The 19995-nt window shown below is 32.5% G+C and overlaps 2 protein-coding genes across 4 annotated transcripts in view; both read left to right on the forward strand.

Annotated features, from left to right (window-relative positions):
• The first annotated feature begins 7 nt into the window (after positions 1–7).
• On the forward strand, positions 8–6741 carry TBL14 (TRICHOME BIREFRINGENCE-LIKE 14). 3 transcript variants are annotated; one of them, XM_011032860.1, is made up of 6 exons: positions 8–553; positions 1351–1657; positions 3082–3285; positions 3471–3674; positions 5137–5332; positions 5443–6741. In XM_011032860.1, the coding sequence occupies exons 2-6, from the start codon at positions 1504–1506 to the stop codon at positions 6269–6271; spliced, it is 1587 nt and encodes a 528-aa protein (XP_011031162.1). In that variant the 5' UTR covers positions 8–553; positions 1351–1503; the 3' UTR covers positions 6272–6741. The 3 variants fall into 3 exon arrangements, with proteins under 3 accessions (XP_011031162.1, XP_011031164.1, XP_011031163.1); XM_011032862.1 differs by lacking the exon at positions 3471–3674; XM_011032861.1 differs by lacking the exon at positions 3082–3285.
• Positions 6742–15809: 9068 nt separating this feature from the next.
• The window catches only part of LOC105130381 (U2 small nuclear ribonucleoprotein auxiliary factor-like protein), an 8828-nt gene continuing 4642 nt past the window's right edge, over positions 15810–19995 (forward strand). The window contains exons 1-8 of the mRNA XM_011032863.1: positions 15810–15944; positions 16063–16275; positions 16370–16481; positions 16882–17043; positions 17814–17860; positions 18809–18929; positions 19569–19635; positions 19712–19770. Coding sequence (XP_011031165.1) covers positions 16072–16275; positions 16370–16481; positions 16882–17043; positions 17814–17860; positions 18809–18929; positions 19569–19635; positions 19712–19766 — 768 coding nt within the window. The 5' untranslated portion in view covers positions 15810–15944; positions 16063–16071 and the 3' untranslated portion in view covers positions 19767–19770. The remainder of the gene's footprint in view (positions 15945–16062; positions 16276–16369; positions 16482–16881; positions 17044–17813; positions 17861–18808; positions 18930–19568; positions 19636–19711; positions 19771–19995) is intronic.

A 19995-nucleotide genomic window follows, 5' to 3' on the forward strand; every position in this document is an offset into this window, starting at 1 on the left:
CCCCCCCCCCCTCTCTCTCTCTCTCACCTTGAAGCCAAAAAACACACAGGAGACTCTCCGCGCTTCCCAGAACGATCCACATGGGGGCAGGAGCGGGTGTTTGAAGTGTAAAATTGACGTGTTTTTTAATTTGTGAATATATTAAAATAATATTTTTTAAAAAATTTAATTTTAACGTTTTCATATTAAAACAATTTAAACATATAGAAGAGTTAATTTTTTATAATATTTTTTTTCTACTTTCTGTTTAGAATACAATCCCTGGCTAGCAGTCTCTACCTTACCACAGCACACAAGTGTCAAAACATAGTTAGGCCAAAAACAAGTTCTCTGTTCTCTTTTCTTTCTTCTCGGCTGGTTGTGGGCCTTTCTCTCCCCCTTGTGTTCTATATTAATTTCTTTGCGATTTGCAGTTGATCTTTGTAAAGAAAAGAGAGTTTCAGTTTAGCAGATCTGTGGATCATAGAAAAAAAGTTTGCCATTTTACAGGAAGGAATAAAATTGGAGGAAAGAAGAGAACTGAAGAGAGGAGGAGGCTCTAAAATGCTAATGGGTGTGTCATCCATCATATCAGGCTCTTGTTTTTCGTTTTATTTTGTTATTTTTTGTTTCCTGTTCTTCACATTTTTATTGTCATTATACAAATTCTCTTTGAAGTTTAATAGGGTTTGTTTCTTTTCACCAATAGAATTCTGGGCAGTTCCTTTTTTAGTGGTTACACACATTAAAGTTTGTATTTTTTTTTTAAATTGTATTGATAATAATAATGCCTGTTTAATGGAGTTGTGGACCTTGATTTAAGACCCTTATTTTTTAGAATTCATGTGCTAATTAAAGTGTAATTATTTGGAAATAAATGTTTTTTTTTCAATACTGGTAGGTTCATCTTATGACTTCTTGATGTTTTTGCTTCTTGCAGAAAGTCTACATTTTGTGTGATTTTTGAACTTCTAGGATTTTTAGACTTGGAAATTTTATAACTTGACAGTTTCTACATGTGATATTGTACTCTCTGCTTTTCTCTCTCTCTCTCTATTTTGTTTCCTAGTTTGCTATGATTGCCATGAAATTTTTCTGGTGGCAATAATGTTTCGGTCTTTAAGTGGGTGATTGATATGTGGGAATTTATATTCAATTTTAAGGGCTTGTAATTGATGTGAATGGTACTTGTTCATCAAGGAGACAATGGAATGTAATAGCTCAACTTGTTTTTATTAATGAGTGTTGTGTGGAAGCTCATATATGGAGAAACTCCATAGATCTTGAGATGGCTGTATCTGAAACGTCGAACGTAGAAGCATGAATAACCACATTTGAATGATCTTTTTTCTTTCTTTGTTTGCCTTGCAGCTGAAGCCTGCTGTAAGACAAATGGACGACCTGTGGCCACATAAATTGGATGTTTCCTGAACATTTTCAACATTACTGATTTTAAACTACCACTTGGAATGCTTAGAATACATTGAAATCTGCAGGATTTTTTCCCTTTGCTGTGTAATAGAGATGAAGGGAAACTTTTATAGATTGAAGGGGAGGCACGTTTCTGTTACTCTGCTTGTCCTTACTCTTACAACCATATTTCTCTGGGCGTGGGAAAAGAATCCTTTTGTTACTACTTTGCAGTCAGCGCAAGAGCAGTTCAATTTTCATACTTCAGGTTTGCTTCTCATTTCAGTGTTCATATGGATACATACACATCTTATTTGTGTGTGTTTGTGGGTGAGTATGTGCAAGAGAGCATAAATTACTGATGATATAGCTTGGCAACATGATTGCTTGATTACCGTATTTTTCACTTTCTGAAATATAGGAACTCTATAATGAATATGAAGTGTAGATATGTGGGTGTAGATATGTCCTTAGCTTTTTGCAAAACTTCGGTACATGGTATCAGAGATCTTCTATGTGGGTGTAGATATGTCTTTAGCTTTTTGCAAAACTTCGGTACATGGTTGGTAGCTATAAATTTTACCTTGATCTTATTTGTCTAGTCGTGTTTGGCCCCTGTCTTGAGTTTCATATTTTTCTGAAGTGCCCATACAACTGAAGATACCACATAATAATGAAGGTATCGATCTTGATATAAGTTTTTGCTTCAACATCCGAGAGAATTTCCTCGCTGAATGCAATTTTGTAAGGTTCATTTCTTTATTTTCTTCTAGGAAAACTGCCAAATCCTTGATAAAATTTATTTCTAGAAAATGCCTAGTGCCTTTTCTTTGACATTGAGATCCACCAGTAGAATGAATATGTTCTCTTAGGGGGGCTAGCCAATTTCCTTTGTTAATGTTTTCTGATTCATCTTTCACTAACCCCAGATCCCTAATTTTTCCTTTCGGTAATTACATCTAAAAAGCTAAGGTAAACTCTTATGGTTAAATATGTTAATTGGATTTTAGTTGTTAGCTAGATTGAAACATGACTTATTGTGAGTTAGGAGGTGTCATAAGACCTTATCACCTAGCATTTGCATTACATACCACAATAGTGGGAGATAGAGTTATTTCTACAGTTTTCAATAGTTTGGTATATGTTGTAGATGGTCCCACATATGCAGGAGGAAGTGTCATTAATTTATTTAGGAGAGGGAAGGATGGCGTGGAGGTGTGTTTTTTGGAGTAGAGAACCAGATCTTTTGAAGGATCATTCTACTGAGGCAATCGTCATGGTGCAACATTTTTCCAGTTATTGGGTGATGCTTAAGGGGATTTTTACTATAAAGAGGAAGTCTCCTTAGCCAAAATTCAGTGTGTTGCTAGGTCTGTTGTCATAATTTTTTTTCTTGCTGTATTTAGGCGGACGGAATAGTGTAGGACTATTCTATTGATATTTGTGTATACTGTTGGGATTGAACTAGATAATGGACCTGACAATAAGATTTGTTTTGGGCATAAGAAGAATGACTTGTAAACCAGGTTTGGTTTGTTTATGTTGTATATCTTGCTGGTTGAGTTAGTTTTCATTTTTTGCTAGTGATGAGTGTTATTGAAATCTTCTGCACTCCTTATAAAATCATGATGTAGCTGAACTTTATTTCATGGTTATTGGCTGATTTACTCTTTTACCCTTATTCTGTCTCAGAGTTTGTTGTCGATGCTCCCAAAGGCCCTTCTTTTGATTCTTTGACCCCAAATGAGCATGTTCAGGAGACAGATTCTAATCCTACGAGATCAGAAGAATCTCAAATACCAGAAAAAGAATTTGATGCCTCAAATTTTACCAACTCAGTTGTTCTTGAAACAGAGGATGGTGATGCAGATAGGAAACCGTCTTCTAAGATAAAAGGTAGAATCCTTTTCATTTACACCCATAAAAGATCATTTTTAATAAATCTAGCAACTTTGGTCATTCCATTCTATAATCACATGGTACTTGTATACTTTCATACTACAATATAAAATCATAATATTTCTTAACTGTATTTCATGGTTATTGGCTGACTTCCTCCTTTTCCCCTCATTCTGTCTCAGAGTTTGTTGTTGATACTCCCAAAGGCTCTTCTTTTGATTCTTTGACCCCAAATGAGCATGTTCAGGAAACAGATTCTGATCCTACAAGATCAGAAGATTCTAAAATACCAGAAAAAGAATTTGATGCCTCAAATTTTACCAACTCAGTTGTTCCTGAAATGAAGGATGGTGATGCAGATAGGGAACCATCTTCTAAGATAAAAGGTAGAATCCTTTTCGTTTATACCTGCAAAACATCATTTTTAATAAGTCTAGTAACTCTGGTCTTTCCATTCTATAATCACACTGCTGTACTTGTATACTTTGACACTTGTTAGATGATTGAAATGCTTGTTTAAATTACTTACTTGGCACAGTTAGAATAAGAAATATATACAATTTTTTTCTGGGGACCATGTAAACCGTTGGCTAATATTACATTTCATTACTGTTTCGGGTGCTTTCTTATTTTAATTTTTTGAGGGAACAATTTTTTGTTTTTGTTCTACAGTGAACTCATTATTATCGCAGCCCTTTTTAGTGGAATGATTTATTTCTGATTTTTGTTACACTACCCTTAAAGATGCATATTGTTGAAATTGTCGTACCATCTTGCCTTTCATTAACACTACTTGTCAAGAACTTGTGGCATTCTTTTCATGTTTAGCATAAAAAATATTTAGTTCAGTCTTCATGACCTATAAGAGTACATGAAAATGTATAAGATGACTTACTTTGTCGGTAATAACCTTGTTATCAGGATTTCTTGTAATTATCACACGCCATTTACAACTATGGTTTTGCATTTGAGCTTTACTGGTTGATGGTCAAGCTATGATCAACTTATGACAACAATTATATAGAACATGGTAACCTTATACTAGCACAAGATATCTATATATATATATATATATAGGTTGGTGGAACATTGGGGTTTTAACTAGAGACCAAATGGGTTTGCAGCATGCTAAAGATAGAAGGATCTTGGAATCCAAGCAGAATGCTTGAGTTTTATGATTTTTCATGTCACTCATTTTACGTTTTATTGTTTTGTTATTCTAGCATGACAATCATATGTTCTCTTTTTGATATAGTGCTGGCCCAGGCCATCCCATTATTTGCCATAAAGCTTTCTAAGATAATTTTTGCAGTTAGATGGGATGTTAGGCAATAGAAATAAAAGTGGAAAGAATGGAAAAAAGGGATCAACCACACTGATTATCCTTGTGAATGATTTATAGATTTGTACTATGGTGTAAATCATGGCTTACTATATAACTACTTAGTAGGGTAATTTAGTATGAGATTGAAACTAGGAGACTTCTCTTTATTTCATTAAAATGCAAGGAAGGAAGGTCCTTGTTATACTGCAGTTAGTTTAAAAATCAAAAGCATTGCAATGAAAATAGTCATGAAATTGAGAAGCTTCAGTAGGGGTGATGATAATATTTATGGGGTCCGGATGGTGCGAGTTATTTAGTTAGCTTGTTCTCCTATGATAACAGAACAATGAACGATAACTTGAAAATTAAAAAAAGACCTGTGGAATAGTGTAACTACACATTGAAGTTGTCACTCTCCTGTATGTTTATGAATTTGTCGTGAATCTTTGGTGCACAAGCTAGAGTTATGCATGCTTCAAAGTCTTATGGCTGATTGAATTTTAAGTGTGTCCTCATCTTTTCAGACTGCAATTATTCCAAGGGTAGATGGGTTGCAGATAGCAGGCGGCCTTTGTATTCTGGTTTTGAATGTAAACAATGGTTATCAGAAATGTGGGCGTGTAGACTAACCCAACGGACAGATTTTTCCTTTGAGGGATATCGATGGCAGCCAGAAAACTGCAAAATGCTGGAGTTTGAGAGATCTGTGTTCTTGAGAAGGTGGGTTCTGTTTTTGGTGTTCGATTTCTGAAAGAACATGTTTTGTCTTGTTCTCTGACCCATCAAACAAAGATGTCATGTTCAGTTCCCTGATTATTATTGCATTCCAGGATGCAGGACAGAACAATTGCATTTATAGGAGATTCACTGGGCAGGCAACAATTCCAATCTTTGTTGTGCATGGCATCTGGTGGGGAATGGAGGGAAGATATTGAAAATGTGGGAAAAGAATATGGTCTTGTTAAAGCTCGTGGAGCCATTCGTCCTGATGGTTGGGCTTATCGGTTTTCAAACACCAATACCACCATTTTGTATTACTGGTCAGCAAGCCTTGCTGACTTAGAGCCTTTGAACACCACTGACAAAGCCACTGATGTTGCTATGCATCTGGACCGTGCACCAGCCTTCATGAGACGATTTCTCCATCGGTTTGATGTGTTAGTTCTTAATACAGGACATCATTGGAACAGAGGGAAGATAACAGGGAACCGTTGGGTGATGTATGTCAATGGGAAGCCCCTTAAAGATAGAAAACTCTTGGAAATTGGGAATGCCAAGAATTTTACAGTGCATAGTGTTGCCAGGTGGCTTGATTCTCAACTTCCTTCTCATCCCCGACTTAAGGCTTTCTTCAGGACCATCTCACCAAGGCATTTTCGTAATGGGGACTGGAACACTGGAGGTAATTGTGATAATACCACTCCTTTGACTGGAGGGAGCGAAATCTCACAGGATGAATCGAGTGATCCAGTTATTGCGGCTGCTGTTAAAGGAACAAATATCACACTTTTGGATATCACTGCTCTCTCTGAGCTAAGAGATGAAGGTCACATCTCAAGGTACAGTGTTAAGGCAACAACAGGTGTAAATGACTGCTTGCATTGGTGCCTTCCTGGCATTCCAGACACTTGGAACGAACTTCTTATTGCACAGGTATAGAGTCAACCACACCAATTAAGATAAAGATGGACAAATGCAGAGAGCTAGAAACCAACAAGGGAAACTTTTATCATCGACTTTTTTTGTTTGATACACGTCGTTTTTTGTGACAGCTACTATCTTATTGATTAGAAGAGAAAAGTGAAGCATCTAGCCAGTTCTGCCCTTTTCTCGTATCCATACAGGAATTGATTTCACGAATTGTAGTTTGAATCCACCATGTCGTAGTTGCCAGATAACTCTGGCAAAGCTCGAAGAAATAGTTTCCATTCTGGAGTTGGACATTTTCTGAGGAATGATGTATGTAATTCACGATTGTCTCAATACAAAGAAAAGATTTACTCAGCTTCCTAATTCGTGTTGAACCATTTAGCTGTTGTGGTCATGCAAGTCATCAAGCGGACCTGCTAGGCTGCTAGATATTTTGTAAATTGAACTTGTTTATCCATTTAGGCTGTTTTTTCAATCTGAAATCTTTGAAGTTCTAGCTGTAGCGCATGCTTCCTATGTTAAAAACCAATTTTCCCCACTTGGCGAGTCTATGCCATGGTTTTCAACAATATCAATCCTAGCCTGACATGTCTACCCAGTAACACGCTAACTTTAGAAAATTAACCTAGTCAAATCCGGATGACTTGATACAACTTATAACCTAGTTGATTTAACCAAGACTGAATGATACTTGGTTGGGTAAACTTCAGTGATTTAACCGGATCCAAAGCTTAGGGTACTGGTTTTTTCTGGGTCACCTGATTACCCGAATTAACTTTAATATTCTTGAAGGGCAAATTTAGTCAACTTGGTTTTAGTGATAGAAATGTTTCTTTCTATTATAGAACCATTGATCCTTATAAAATTTAATGGAGTTATTTTGTCATTTTATATTTTTATTGCACAATTAATTATTAAATCTTGCTTACAAACAAAAAAAAAAACAAATATTTAACCTAGATTATTAAGCTTTTTAGACTTTTTGGATTTAAGTATAGCGATATTTTTATTATTTTATTTTTTAATATATATAAAATATAATTTAAATAAAAAGTTAATTAGCATATGCGATGGTATAAAATTTTTTATCATCTTAATTTAAAATGCATTTGATGTATTTTGTTATTTTCTTTTATAATAATGACTGCATGTATATCACTATATAAGTAACGATTGATAAACTCTAACAAAGTATTTGTTTTTCCTTTTCACTTTTTTCTTTTCACTCGTAAAAAAACATATTAGCATTTAAAAAACAAATTTTTTTGGTTATTTGTTTATTAAATTAAATTAAGTTTTTATTTTTCTATTATAATATATTTGATCTTAAATCCTTCATGCATCCTAGCATAAGAGGGTATATCTTACCGTACAACTTCTTTGACAGGTACTTGTCATCTCCAGCGTTACCAGGTTTGACAATTCATCGTCAACATGTCAACGCCATCCACCGCCCTTTCAAAAGATCTTAAATCATTTGGAGTTTTCTTCAGACCTTGACAAAACCCTTTCATGACCACGTGGGATGAGAATAATTCTAAAAGAATAATATTTATGAATAAAAATTGAAATGAAAAAACATATGCTGTCAAACTCAAAAAAAGAAATAACATAGCTTTAGTTTTGTGCCCTAAAAACACTAACGATAACTGAGGAGGGGAAATCACTATTACCCTCCTCGCATGTTACTGTTTATTACTACAGTAACATGTTTTGTTTTCCTTTATCTTTTCTTTTCTATTTTCTTTCTCTTCCTTTATTCCCCCCATTTTTATATCTTAACCTTTAGGGAGAATTGAACTTTTTTATTTATTTTGAGTTTGTTCATATAAAGTTATCATAGTTTAAAAAAAGTTATTCTAGTATTAGGTTGGTACTTAATTTTATAATTATTTATATTTTTTTATCATGTTATTTAATAAAACAAATTGTCTATCATATTGTTAAATAAAAAATGGTTCCAAAAAATATATTTATTATAATTTGAACCTCATAATTTATTTCAATTTATTTTCTATAAGGTTATTACGATATTAGAAAAACATATTGGTATCAAGTGGGTGCTTGGTTTTTTTAGCATATATTTTTTTTTATCATATTATTAAATAAAATTATTTAAAAAAATATAATTATTGAGAATTAAACTTTATAATTTATTTTAATTTACATTTTATTAGGTTATCATGATCTTAAAAAATCATTTTGCTATTGAGTTGGTGATCGGTTTTATAAGCGTCTATTTTTGCTATATAATTAATTATATAAACATAGTTTAAAAAAGAAAAATTATTAAATGCAATGAAGTTCATAAACCAGGGCATGAGTTTAACGAGTAACCTAGGTTGACCCGTGTTGATTCCATGTGCCGCCGTCTCAATATTTTTTTTAAAAAAAAGATATCATATTTAAAATATTTTTAAAGTCAAACCATATGTTTGCTAGTTGTCTAATTTTTCTTAAATCCTTCAAGTTGTTTGGGTCACGTCAGAACAACTCTGACACAATTTAATTTGAAGCTCAAACTTTCTCTGACATAATTTAATTTGAAGCTCAAACTAGACAAGGAATATGATAGAGAGGTTTCAGGTTTGACAAGTTGAATTGGGTTTAATGATACTGTCAAATAATTTTGTTTAATCCGAGTATTATTTGTTTACATGTAAAACAATTTTGGACCTACCACGACTTAGTGCGAGGAATTATGTAGTGCAATGTAAATATTTAAGTGTTTGGTATTGTGATGCATGATGTTTTTTAAAATTATCTTTCACTTAAAAATAAATCAAAATGTTTTTTTATTTTTTTTGTTTTTGAAATTAACACCTTAAAATCATAAAAAAAACCTTAAATCAAAATATTTTTTTATTTTTTTTTGTTTTTGACATTAACACCTTAAAATCATAAAAAAAACCTCTAAAAAAAATCAAATTAATTTTTTTTTAAGGTAAACAAACTTTTAAAAACTACTTCCAGTCAAAAGCACGCACTCACAATGAATAAATTTGTTTTTGGAAAATTCTTCTGGTCGGGAAAATTAAATCTTTATGGTGTGAACTTCAAAAATTGTCAAACCTTTCAAGTCCATCTTCACACTGACCATGCAATTTCTCGGACTGTTTCTCTTTGATAATTTCTTCTTACACGAGTCCCACCTTCACACTGACCATGCAATTTCTCGGTCTGTTTCTCTTTGATTATTTCTTCTTACATGTTATTTCCATCTCAAGCCGTGAATCTTTACTTCTTTTCAATGTCTTTACATTTAGAGTTTTTTGGTCACGCAATCCCCCCTCTATATACAGAGCAATTAAACCCTAGTGCATGAAACATAAGCGACAAAAAGAAACTCGACACTTGCCTTTGATACCCAAGCCCTCCTCCCTACTTTAGCTACGTACGTAGCTAGCTCTCTTGCCCTTTCTTGAGGTCAAGTGATCGATGGATAAGCTGATGGTTGCGCCAACTCTAGGATCAAGCGAGCTTGAAGTAGAGGTGGCTAAGAAAGGAAGCGGCAATGAGAAAATGATTCCACCAGTTAGAGGGCAAGTCAAGCGGCATATTTTTGCTTGTTCGATGAAAAAGATGAAACATTGGACACAAAACAGCCTCAAGTTTCTCTTCTGCAATTCCAATAATCCCTCCTAGTTGTCATCCTCTTTCTCTTGCTCTTTATGTGTCTCTCTCCCTCAATATAGTAAATCATGTAAGAAATATTGAATAGCAGAAGTGTTAATGTTCTGTTAGCTTACCTTACTGTATGTGCTGTGCACAGAACTAGCCACCATCTCTTCACTCGAGGCACTGTTAAATAACTCTTCCAGTGGAGATGAATAAAACTCAGGTTTTTTTTTTTTGACGGCTCCTAGGATTGGGACGCTAATTAACATGTGGTAAGGTGGGGAGTCACCCATGCACTGCATGAAGAGCGTATTGACATCTCTGATCTCCGTCTGGTCCATAGTCTACTGAAACTTTTGATCTCCATTTTTGGGAAAAAAGAGAAGAAAGATTATAGTTGAAACATGCCAATCAGTGTCAGTTCAGTAGTAGTGGTAGCAGCCGTGTGGGACCTCATGCCCTGTGCTTTTATTTTTTATTTTTTTGTTAATCCAGCTCAGTTATTGAATCTGGGTGATGAGATAGATTGATCTGACCACATAAAAAAAACCTAGAAGGTTTTCTTACTTTTTTGAGGAAGGTTTTTCTCTTCCTAAATTTGGGTATTTTATTGGTGGAAGAAGTGGTGGTTTTAAAATATTTAGAGGGAATAAAATATATTTTTTATTTTAAGGATAATAAGCTTATAATATAAATAAAATTTTACAATACATATTTTTTTTTCTTTCCATGTTTTTCTTAAATCTTTCTATATATTATAATATAAACTTAACTATTTATTTATATATGAATTCAAAATAAAAAAATTTAACCTTTAAATATAAAAACGGTTGTAACTGATGGTGTAAAAGCTACTAACAGCTGAATGGCTGAACTAGCTGGTAGTTATTTTCTTGATATTTTAAATTAACTACTAACAGCTGAATGGCTGGACAATGATAGTTGGTAGTTATTTTCTTGATATTTTAAATTAAATTTACTTTAACAGTGTTATATATAAAAATAAAATTATATTTTTTATTAATATTAATATAAATTAGTTTATACATTATTAATCTTATAAATTCTAAAATTAATAATTATTTAACTCTTCAGTCACCTGAAATTTATGAAAGTCTCCAGTTGAGTTACACCCTGATGTTAGTCTTTTCTTTTTCTTGGCTAAGGTGGGAAGGGGCTGCTCCTGGAAAATACAATCCATGTCCTTCTTCTAACTTTCTGCCATATTTCTCTCATTTCCTTTTCATTTCTTGCACCTAAGATCACTTCTTTAGTCCAACTCCTTTTTTTCAGATCAAAAGGACAGAAGAAAGAGGAGATGAGGAAGCACCAGATGGCTAGATAATTATATCACGATCGTTACGATGGCTCAGGTCGATACAAGTTAATCCCTTGAGCACCATCAGATTATCCTCTATTATTGGTTACTATTACTTATTGGAAAGCTAGAACTTTCAGGATTCTTTTTCTAAATAATTAGGGACATGTCTTCTTGTTTATCCAAGCACAGTGCAATTATATCCATGCTCTTGAAAACTTGCTGCAATTACCTTCTATGAGAGATTGACAAAGAATTAAGGGTTCATATATTCAAAAAGATTCAGATGGGTTTTATGTGGTTTGCTGTGAATTGAAATGGGTATGTGTTAGATTTTCAAATCATCAAATGTTGTTAGAGGATTTTCTTGCAGAAGTTAGGGATTTAGGAGAAGATGGGTATGAAAAAGTGTTGAGCTAAGAAATTATTATAAATGCTTTAGCATTTTTTTGCTTGATTGATTGCTAAGAAAAATAAGGAAAGGGAAGCTAAAACTTGGTTCCTTCGATGTAAAATACTGTGCTACCCTGTTTCAACGGTGGTTTCGTGTCAGTAATGGAGGTGTGCTGATGGTGAATGTGCTACACTCGATAGGATTGTAGCAATGCCATTGGTTTGCCAATATTATCACCACCATGTTGATGGGCAGGATTTGATCATGCCATTGCCACTATAGTCACCACCATGTTGATGGGCAGGATTTGATTACTTGGCTAGTTGGCTGGTGGTGTATTATAATTTGACGAAATTGATGAGGTGGTCATGGTGGTGTATGATAATTTGACGAAATTGATGAGGTGGTCATGTTGAACATGCATTCCTACAATTTTCTTACTAGATCACGCAAGCACTACTAGCTCTTGTAATTGTTGACTATCCTTTCCTTGTAAATGCAGACCATTCCAACAATAAATCCCCGATCTATTACCTATACATCAATTGAAACCCAACCTATTTTTATATTAATTTGGTAACCATCCCATCACAAATACTTAATCTGGAGCTTCAATAAGAAAAAAGATTTCTTTTTCCATCCAATTGCATATATAATATTGGGATTTTGGATGGAAAATATTAAAAAATTCAGATAGAAAGATTTAATTGAAAATTTCTGCTTTGTTGGGACCCAAATTAATGATAAACAATATGTGGAGAACCACCGAAAGATTCCACTGTATTAATTGGATCCTTGAAAAAGTTTATCTCGAAAGAAGTAATTGAGTTTCCCTTTCTTTTTCTATTTTTCGTTCCAAATAGTGGGAATCTTTCATAACCAAATTCATTACTCAAAATACAGGCACAACCATCAAATCGAGTTCATGAATCAAGTCGTCTTCCATCGATGGAGAGTCCCTTTCACTTCAACAGCGTCAAATCTTAGATACCATTGATAAGAAGCGAGTAAAAGTAAAACAACAAGCCTTTAATCTCAACTCTTCCCAGAGAGAGGCATTTGCATGCTTGACCCTCTCTGCCAATGCCAAGGCTTTTGGATCCCTCCAGAGCCATCTCTTATTGGTATTCTTTTCAAGCAAGACTGCTTCAGTACTGATGTTGTCTTGGCCAACAATCCCGAGTGTGGCATCACATGGCTTAAAGCTCTTATTTTTGCCATCATGAATCACCGAGCTAGCTACTTGTAACTTTTCCAGCCACCCTTTGCTCACAGCTAATCCATATGACCTTGTTCCCTTCTTGGGAGTTTACTTGTAGAAACAAGAATCCATTTCTGGTCTTGAAGGACTCTCCCCCAGCCTCGCATCTTTGCTACTCACTGTCCTTATTCTCTGTTGCCAAACTCCATGATTAGTACTTCTGGCAGCCGTTTTGTGTATGTTTGTCGTAACCCAAATGATGATGTTGTTTCCCTTTGGCACTTCCTCAACAAATTGTCGCTAAGAATAACACCTAGCCCTTCACTAAAAGAAACATTTGAGAAATTTTCTAGAGGAGAGTTCTACACTGCTGTCCTTTTTGGGACCTTGTGTTAGGCTGATGGAAAGCAAGCTTAGAATGGCCGCAGAAAATATTGCTTCTCAAGTATGAAGATTTGAAGAGGGGTCCCTTAATTAACGTCAAGAGGTTAGCTGAATTTTTGGATCAACCCTTCACACAAAATGAAGAAAGTGATGGGGTGGTGCAAGAAATAACAAATTAAGCAATGCAGTTTCTAGAATTTGAGAAATTTGGAGATCAAGAAAAGTAACTATTCTCGATTCATGTCCAAGAAATAAGATTTCTTCAGAAAAGATTGATGATTGGAAGAACTATCTTACAACAGAAATGGCAGCAGTTTTAGATCAAACTAGATAAGGGTTGTGTTACGCCCGTGACGTCCAGCCCAAAATTTTTCCAACATAAAAAAAAAAATGTAAGACGATATAAATATTAATAAAAAAAATGTATAAGATTAGAGTCATTAACTTGACTAGTTTTAATAAAAATTGCAATGATAATAAATAAATTAAAAAAATAATAATATAAAAAAATAAAAAAATTAGCCAAATCTGAGATTTAATTGTAATATCGAGGTAACCCTATAAAAAATAAAATGAATAAAACTATAAAACTCAACTATAAAACTTAATTATCAAATAATTCAATATTGAAAAGTGAAATGGAAAAAACTAATAATTAAAAAACAATAAAAAAATATGAGTTAACTCAAGTTAATCAATTTTGAAATAATCCCATAGAAAAAAATTTAAAAAAGAAACACGAAGATAAATTTATAATTAATTAAATATTAAAGGATGAAATTAATTTTTTTTTTAAAAAAATCAAAGTCAACTTATGTTAACTTTTAAAACTCATGACTTTGATCATGATCTCGGGACTAATCCTATAAAAAAAAATTCTAAAAAATAACAAAGTAAAATTCTAAATCAACAAAATATTGAGGGATGAAATAGATAAATAAAATTCAATAAAAAAGATTCAAAACAAAAGAAATAACAATTCAAAAAATAGGACTAAATTTGAAATAAAAAATAATTTGAAATCAAATATCGAGAGATGAAATTAAAAATAAAATTCAATTAGAAAAATGATACAAGAAAATTAAAAGATTGGTAACCAAATCTAATATAAAAATTAAATGAAATCAAATAATGAGGGATGAAATTAAAGAAAAAAAATTAATAAAATGATAAAAAAACAAATACCAATACAAAAAATAAGGACTAAATTGGATATAAAAAATAAATAAAATAATATTTTTATATTTTGACTAGAAAGACATAGAAAACAAAAGATATAACATAATCACAACATCATCATGTATATGTGCTACATAATTAGAAAGAGAATGGTAAAATGTTTCTAATGCTATTACAAGAAGCGATATTTAAAGGCAGGATGACGCCTCACTCAACAAAGAAGGGTGTAGACTCTGTCCACTTTTTATTTTTTAAATTATATACATTAAAAGATCAAATCACTCTAAATTAATTAAAAGATCAAATCACTCTAAATTAACTTCACTTTTTATTTTTTAAATTATATATATTAAAAGATCAAATCACTCTAAATTAACTTAACAGTAAGTAAAATGTCTATTTTAATTAACAAAACAAACCCCTAAATGACAATTCAAGAAAGAAAAAATTTGCTTTCGGTGATAATTTAGTTTTTATATTGTACTTTAAAAATTGAATTATTTCTAATTAATGTTTTGAAATATTTTACTTTCAAGAGTGGTAAAACTTTAACATTATGTATTTAAAATGTTAAAAGACAAAATTATTCCCACTCAATTTTATAATGGCTAATAAACTATATAAAAAAGGTTGTTTGCTCAGTAGCAAGTTAATTAATTTTTATTGGAGGAGCAAAATAATAATTACAATATTGAATAGATAGTAATATGTGTCTAAAAACACATTGAAATCTCATAGTCACAAGTAATCTCATGATAAGTGCAATGTGCACTTGCTTAATTATTTGAAGATCATGCTGAAGTTTTACAATAACATAATAACATGGGTAATTATGACTACCATAGCTATTTTAGATTAAATAAAAAATTAGATTGGATTTTATAATAAATATTTGATTTAAGTTAAAAGTTATTTCTAATCAAATATATTTATGATTTTTTAAATAGTCAAATGTTAAAAAATAACTTCAAACAATTTATAAAAATTATATTAAATATGGAATGTTAATATCCCATAAATCATCTTGTTTTAATATTTTATGATCGCTGAGAAACTCTCATCAAATTTTCATGTTCAGTAAGTTATTTGCCTTGCAGGAACAAATATCTATTTAGGAATATAGTTGTATTTATTTTTTAAAATATTTTTTATTTATAAAAATATTAAAATAATAATTTTTTATTTTTAAAAATAATTTTTGATATTAGCTTATTAAAATGATTTTAAAAAATTAAAAAATTATTAATTTAAAATTAAAAAAATAATTTTTTAAATGTTTTTAAAAATACTTTTTAAATTTAAAAACAAATAGAAAACTAAACACCAACGAGAATCATGATTTAATTCAGGATTTATTTGGGCCATAACAGATCAATAAAATTGATTTGGGCCATGCCGAATATTAAAATATAAATCGGTTTTCTAAATTTCGACTTAATTTTCGATCTACTTAATAAAAAGAAAAAGAAAGGAGTTCCGCTTGCACAAGTGCAAGGAGCTTCTTTGGCAGGAGAAGTATAGCAGAAGCTTTTTTGGTTCCCGAGAAAATAAAGAAAGTCTCGTTCTTTCTGTCTCAAATTACTCTCAGGTAAATTTCTCATCCTTTCCTCCCAAGTTCAAAATATACAAATTTGTTTGGTTTCCAAGAAAATTTTAAAAAAGAAAAGAACTTAACTTTAAACTCTCTTTTGTTTTTTTAATCACAGAAGTAAAAGATGGAGGGTTTTCAAGAATTTGAGCCCATTTTTAATGAACCCAGAATTGGATGGGCAAAGAATTCAAACCCGGGTTCGGGTTTGATGGATCAATTCTTGATGCATATATTTGCTCCTGATGACAATCACCTTAAAATTCAAGTAACTGATTATCATTCCAATACTTTTGAGGCTGTTAAATCAGTTATGCAGCTTGATGACATGGTTAGTTCTTGGATTATAATCATGGATTTTTGAGCTCATGCAATTTGGGTTTTAAAGTTTGTAACTCTCCTTTTGTTTTAATGGGGTATTGCAGAGGGATTGTATTGGCATTGGAGGGTCTTGGACTGAGTTTGTTGAGTACCTGGTTGCTTCTTTTAAAGCTGACGATGTAAAGCTTGTCCTTGAGAAACTTTCGGATTCCGATGGTGATTAATGTTATTGAATTTTGTTGCATTTTTATTATAATTTATAAATACTTAATGAAGATATAGGGTGAGATGAAGTGAAGTGATCTTTAGGCATATCATTTCTTACATGTTGTAAAGCGTTGTGTTTTTTTTCTTCCTTTGTTATGGTTTGCTTGCTCCCTTGGGATATCTGAAGGGAGTTCTAGTCAGACTTGATCAGATGCTAAGTAAAGCAATTACGAGTTTGACTCATGTCAACTACGTTGCTTATAAGATTCAAAAAAGGAAAAAGAGATTTTTATTATTTGTGGAATTGAATTAATGGGGATGATGGCTCAAAAGTCTTTTATATATCCAAATTTGATGACCAAACATGTATGCATTTAAATTGCGCTAGTTCCTGTTTTATGTGTTTCAGGTGTGGCATATGCAAAATTAGTGGCTCAAAAATCGAAAGGAATGCCACTAATTTCCATTTCCCTCACAAAACTTCTGGACAATGCAGCTAGGGATGCCATGGCAAACATGTCTTTTGGGCTATTCAAGGCATTCAAATGCATGGAGAATTTGGTTGTACAAGGTCACCTTCTCTTCTTCATATATTGATATATAGTTGACTTATTTATCTAATATATGAGGTTTCCTCCTCTTTTATTTGAAGCTTTTGATTGTTTTTTTCAGTATATTGAAGTCACTGTGTTTGAAAAATATTTTAATAGTCTGGTTAGCTCACTGGCTAGCAGATGATTTCCAAATGAAAAATTTACTTGGTTTTGTTGTATTCTGCAACTGCTAATAATAGTATTGGTTTCAAAATACATCAAGATGGAGATGTGCCCTTTTTAGATTTGTGATATCATTTAGAACTAAATGACAATTTATTTTTAAAAGAAAGACAGCTAATTGTCCGATGATAGTTTGAGTTACTTTTCAAGAAACAATCATTTCCACGATTTTCATATCTGAGGAAATTTGATATATTGATGTATTCTGCCGCTTTAACATGTGATAGAATTGTGTAGTATCCAGACTTGTATATGCTAAAAAAGTGGAATTTCTTTCCATTGTATTGCATGATTGTACACTAAGCCAAATGATACATCCTGATAAATTAAAAGATTTATCCTGTCTATGATTGTTCTTATGTGCGCTTGCATGTTCTTATAATATGGTCATATGTCTTCAACACCTTTTCATTTTTAATGCATTATGCCTTGTAAGTGTCTACCTGCATTACATTTTTCTTTGTCTTTTATCTTCTTTCTTATCATATTCTCTTTAACAGCAACATGTTGGGGCGAAATGAGCAATTCTGCAATTAATTGTCACATTCTTTGATTGCACTTGCAGAGAAAGAGCACTCTTTGCAGTTGACAAAAGTTATATCAGCCGAAAAGGTATGTTGCTTATTATAGACAGACAATATTATGGTTTTACTGTTATGATTTTTAACTTTTTTTTGTGTAAAGATGTATGCCCTTTTTTAATGATGTGCAACCCCCATTTTCTGCAAAGCTTCCTGAGCTGACTGACCTGGTCTAATGTCTTAGTGTCTTCCTGATTAAATGGCATCAACAACATGCTACTTGTAGTTGTCATTTTGCATTATTCAGTAACGTTAGATGTAGATGCTTGTGGATACCATATGTTCTTATAAAAAGATTTAGATTTTTGGACAGTTAATATTGAGTCATTGAGATCCTATAGACTCACCTTGGATTTTTCTGCATTTAAATTGTAAATATGCTGTTGTTGCAAAAATTTTCTTCTTCAAGGTTACTTTTCTTTCATTCAACTATCCTTGGTTAGTTTTTGCTTCATTGGAAAAACCAAATTTGTGAAAACTTGTATATCTCTAGTAGGACTCCATTTCATTATTCATCCAAGTATGCAACAATTCTTATTCTTGAAACTTTCTTTGCCATCTGGAGATCTCCTTTTCTCCTATGACTATCCATCAACCATCCCGATGAAAAAGAAACAGTAATTTACTTCTTCATACAAAATATGACAAGTCATGATACTAATCTCTCTCTCTGTTTTTTTTTTAACTCCAAACACCACTCAATCTTTTCCTATCAAAAGTAAATAGTTCAAATGTAATTTGCCACTTCAAGTTTTTGTGCGGCTCAACCATGCTTGGGAAGTCCAGTTTTTGTAGCAGTGGATACTTTATGCATACCAGTCCTGGTCGTGCTTTCTATGTAAAATCTAATTAACAGGGTGCTAGCATCATTGTTGAATTGATAAGTTTTTTCAAGAGGGTGTGTGTAAAAGACGTGAAGCAATTATGCCTATGATGGCTTATTGAATTGTTGTGCTGAATTTCTCCTTTCTTTTTTCAGAAGAGGAGTGAAAATATCCAGAGTCAATTGGGAAAGAGACAGAAGTTAGAAAAGATGAATTCTTCAGACAGACTAGATGTTTCTGGTCCTCCAGCCAGTAATGGAGCACAAAATTCTCCAGGTTTGCATCTTTTTTATTTTTGCTTTGATCTACTTGCAATATCTTCTAGGATGTGTGCTTAGCCTTGGAGGTTTTCAGATTATCTGTAAACTTTGTGCTTCTATATATATATATATATATATATGAGTGCTTCTATATATATATATATATATGTCACTGAATGTGATGATACTGTATCTTCTATAAACAAAATATTTCTGAACCAGATAATAGATGCTGGTATGCCACAATTTGATTTTGATTCTGTGTTGAATGAGGCCTGCTTGCAAGTGACGTATGTAAATGAAATCTGATAAAATTCATTAACTGTAAAAAGGATTGACTGGAAAACATATCATGGTCAATATGCTAGGGGTAGATAGCACATGATAATTATATTGAAACAATATACAGAATTTACAGTTATTATTTTGTTTTTTAATGAAGTTGACAATGATTTCTTGTGTGCATAGTATATTATTATTATTTCGTTGGATTCTTTTAGAATGTTTACCTTTTAAACTATTGGGACTGATTAAAATAATTTGTCTGTTCTATTCAATTAGTCCTTTTTATTTGGATAATTTAATCCGTTCAGTAGATGCTGATAATTGAAATTTAGTTTAGAAACTAAGACTGCCTTCTCCTGCTTTAAATCAGACAAACTAGCAGGCCGAGATCCTGCCTCAACAAAAGTTACCAATCGTGTTGTACCGGCATTTCGCAGGTATATCAGCATCTCCTATTTAGTTCTCCATATAAACCTGCATTTTCAATATCTAATTTTCATGATGTTTGAGCAGGGCAAAAGTGAGGGGTGCCTTACTTCAGGATAAAGAAGATGACAAAGAGAACTAGAAGCTAATCTTGTTGGTGGGAGAAACCACTTGTGGTGGCTTTGAAACACTCGGAGGGGATAAAACACACTCTTTTATTTCAAGAACAACAAACTTACAACAATGAAAAGCTTACAATAACAACCCCTCTTTCTTTTCAACCAGAAGTTTGCAAGCTGTCACTTCACAAAAAGCATGGAGTGGTCACAAACCAAGTGTTACTCATCTTCGAGTCTTTGGTTGTGTGGCAT

This window comes from Populus euphratica, unplaced genomic scaffold (assembly GCF_000495115.2).
Source record: "Populus euphratica unplaced genomic scaffold, PopEup_1.0 scaffold45.1, whole genome shotgun sequence".
Classification (NCBI taxonomy): Eukaryota; Viridiplantae; Streptophyta; class Magnoliopsida; order Malpighiales; family Salicaceae; genus Populus; species Populus euphratica.

What these genes read in the sequence shown, in the direction of transcription:
- TBL14 (XM_011032860.1), top strand. Translation starts at nt 1,504, where the DNA reads ATGAAGGGAAACTTTTATAGATTGAAGGGGAGGCACGTTTCTGTTACT. An exon ending in ACCGTCTTCTAAGATAAAAG is followed by an intron (nt 3,286 to 3,470) that starts GTAGAATCCTTT and finishes ATTCTGTCTCAG; the next exon opens with AGTTTGTTGTTGATACTCCC. An exon ending in ACCATCTTCTAAGATAAAAG is followed by an intron (nt 3,675 to 5,136) that starts GTAGAATCCTTT and finishes TCATCTTTTCAG; the next exon opens with ACTGCAATTATTCCAAGGGT.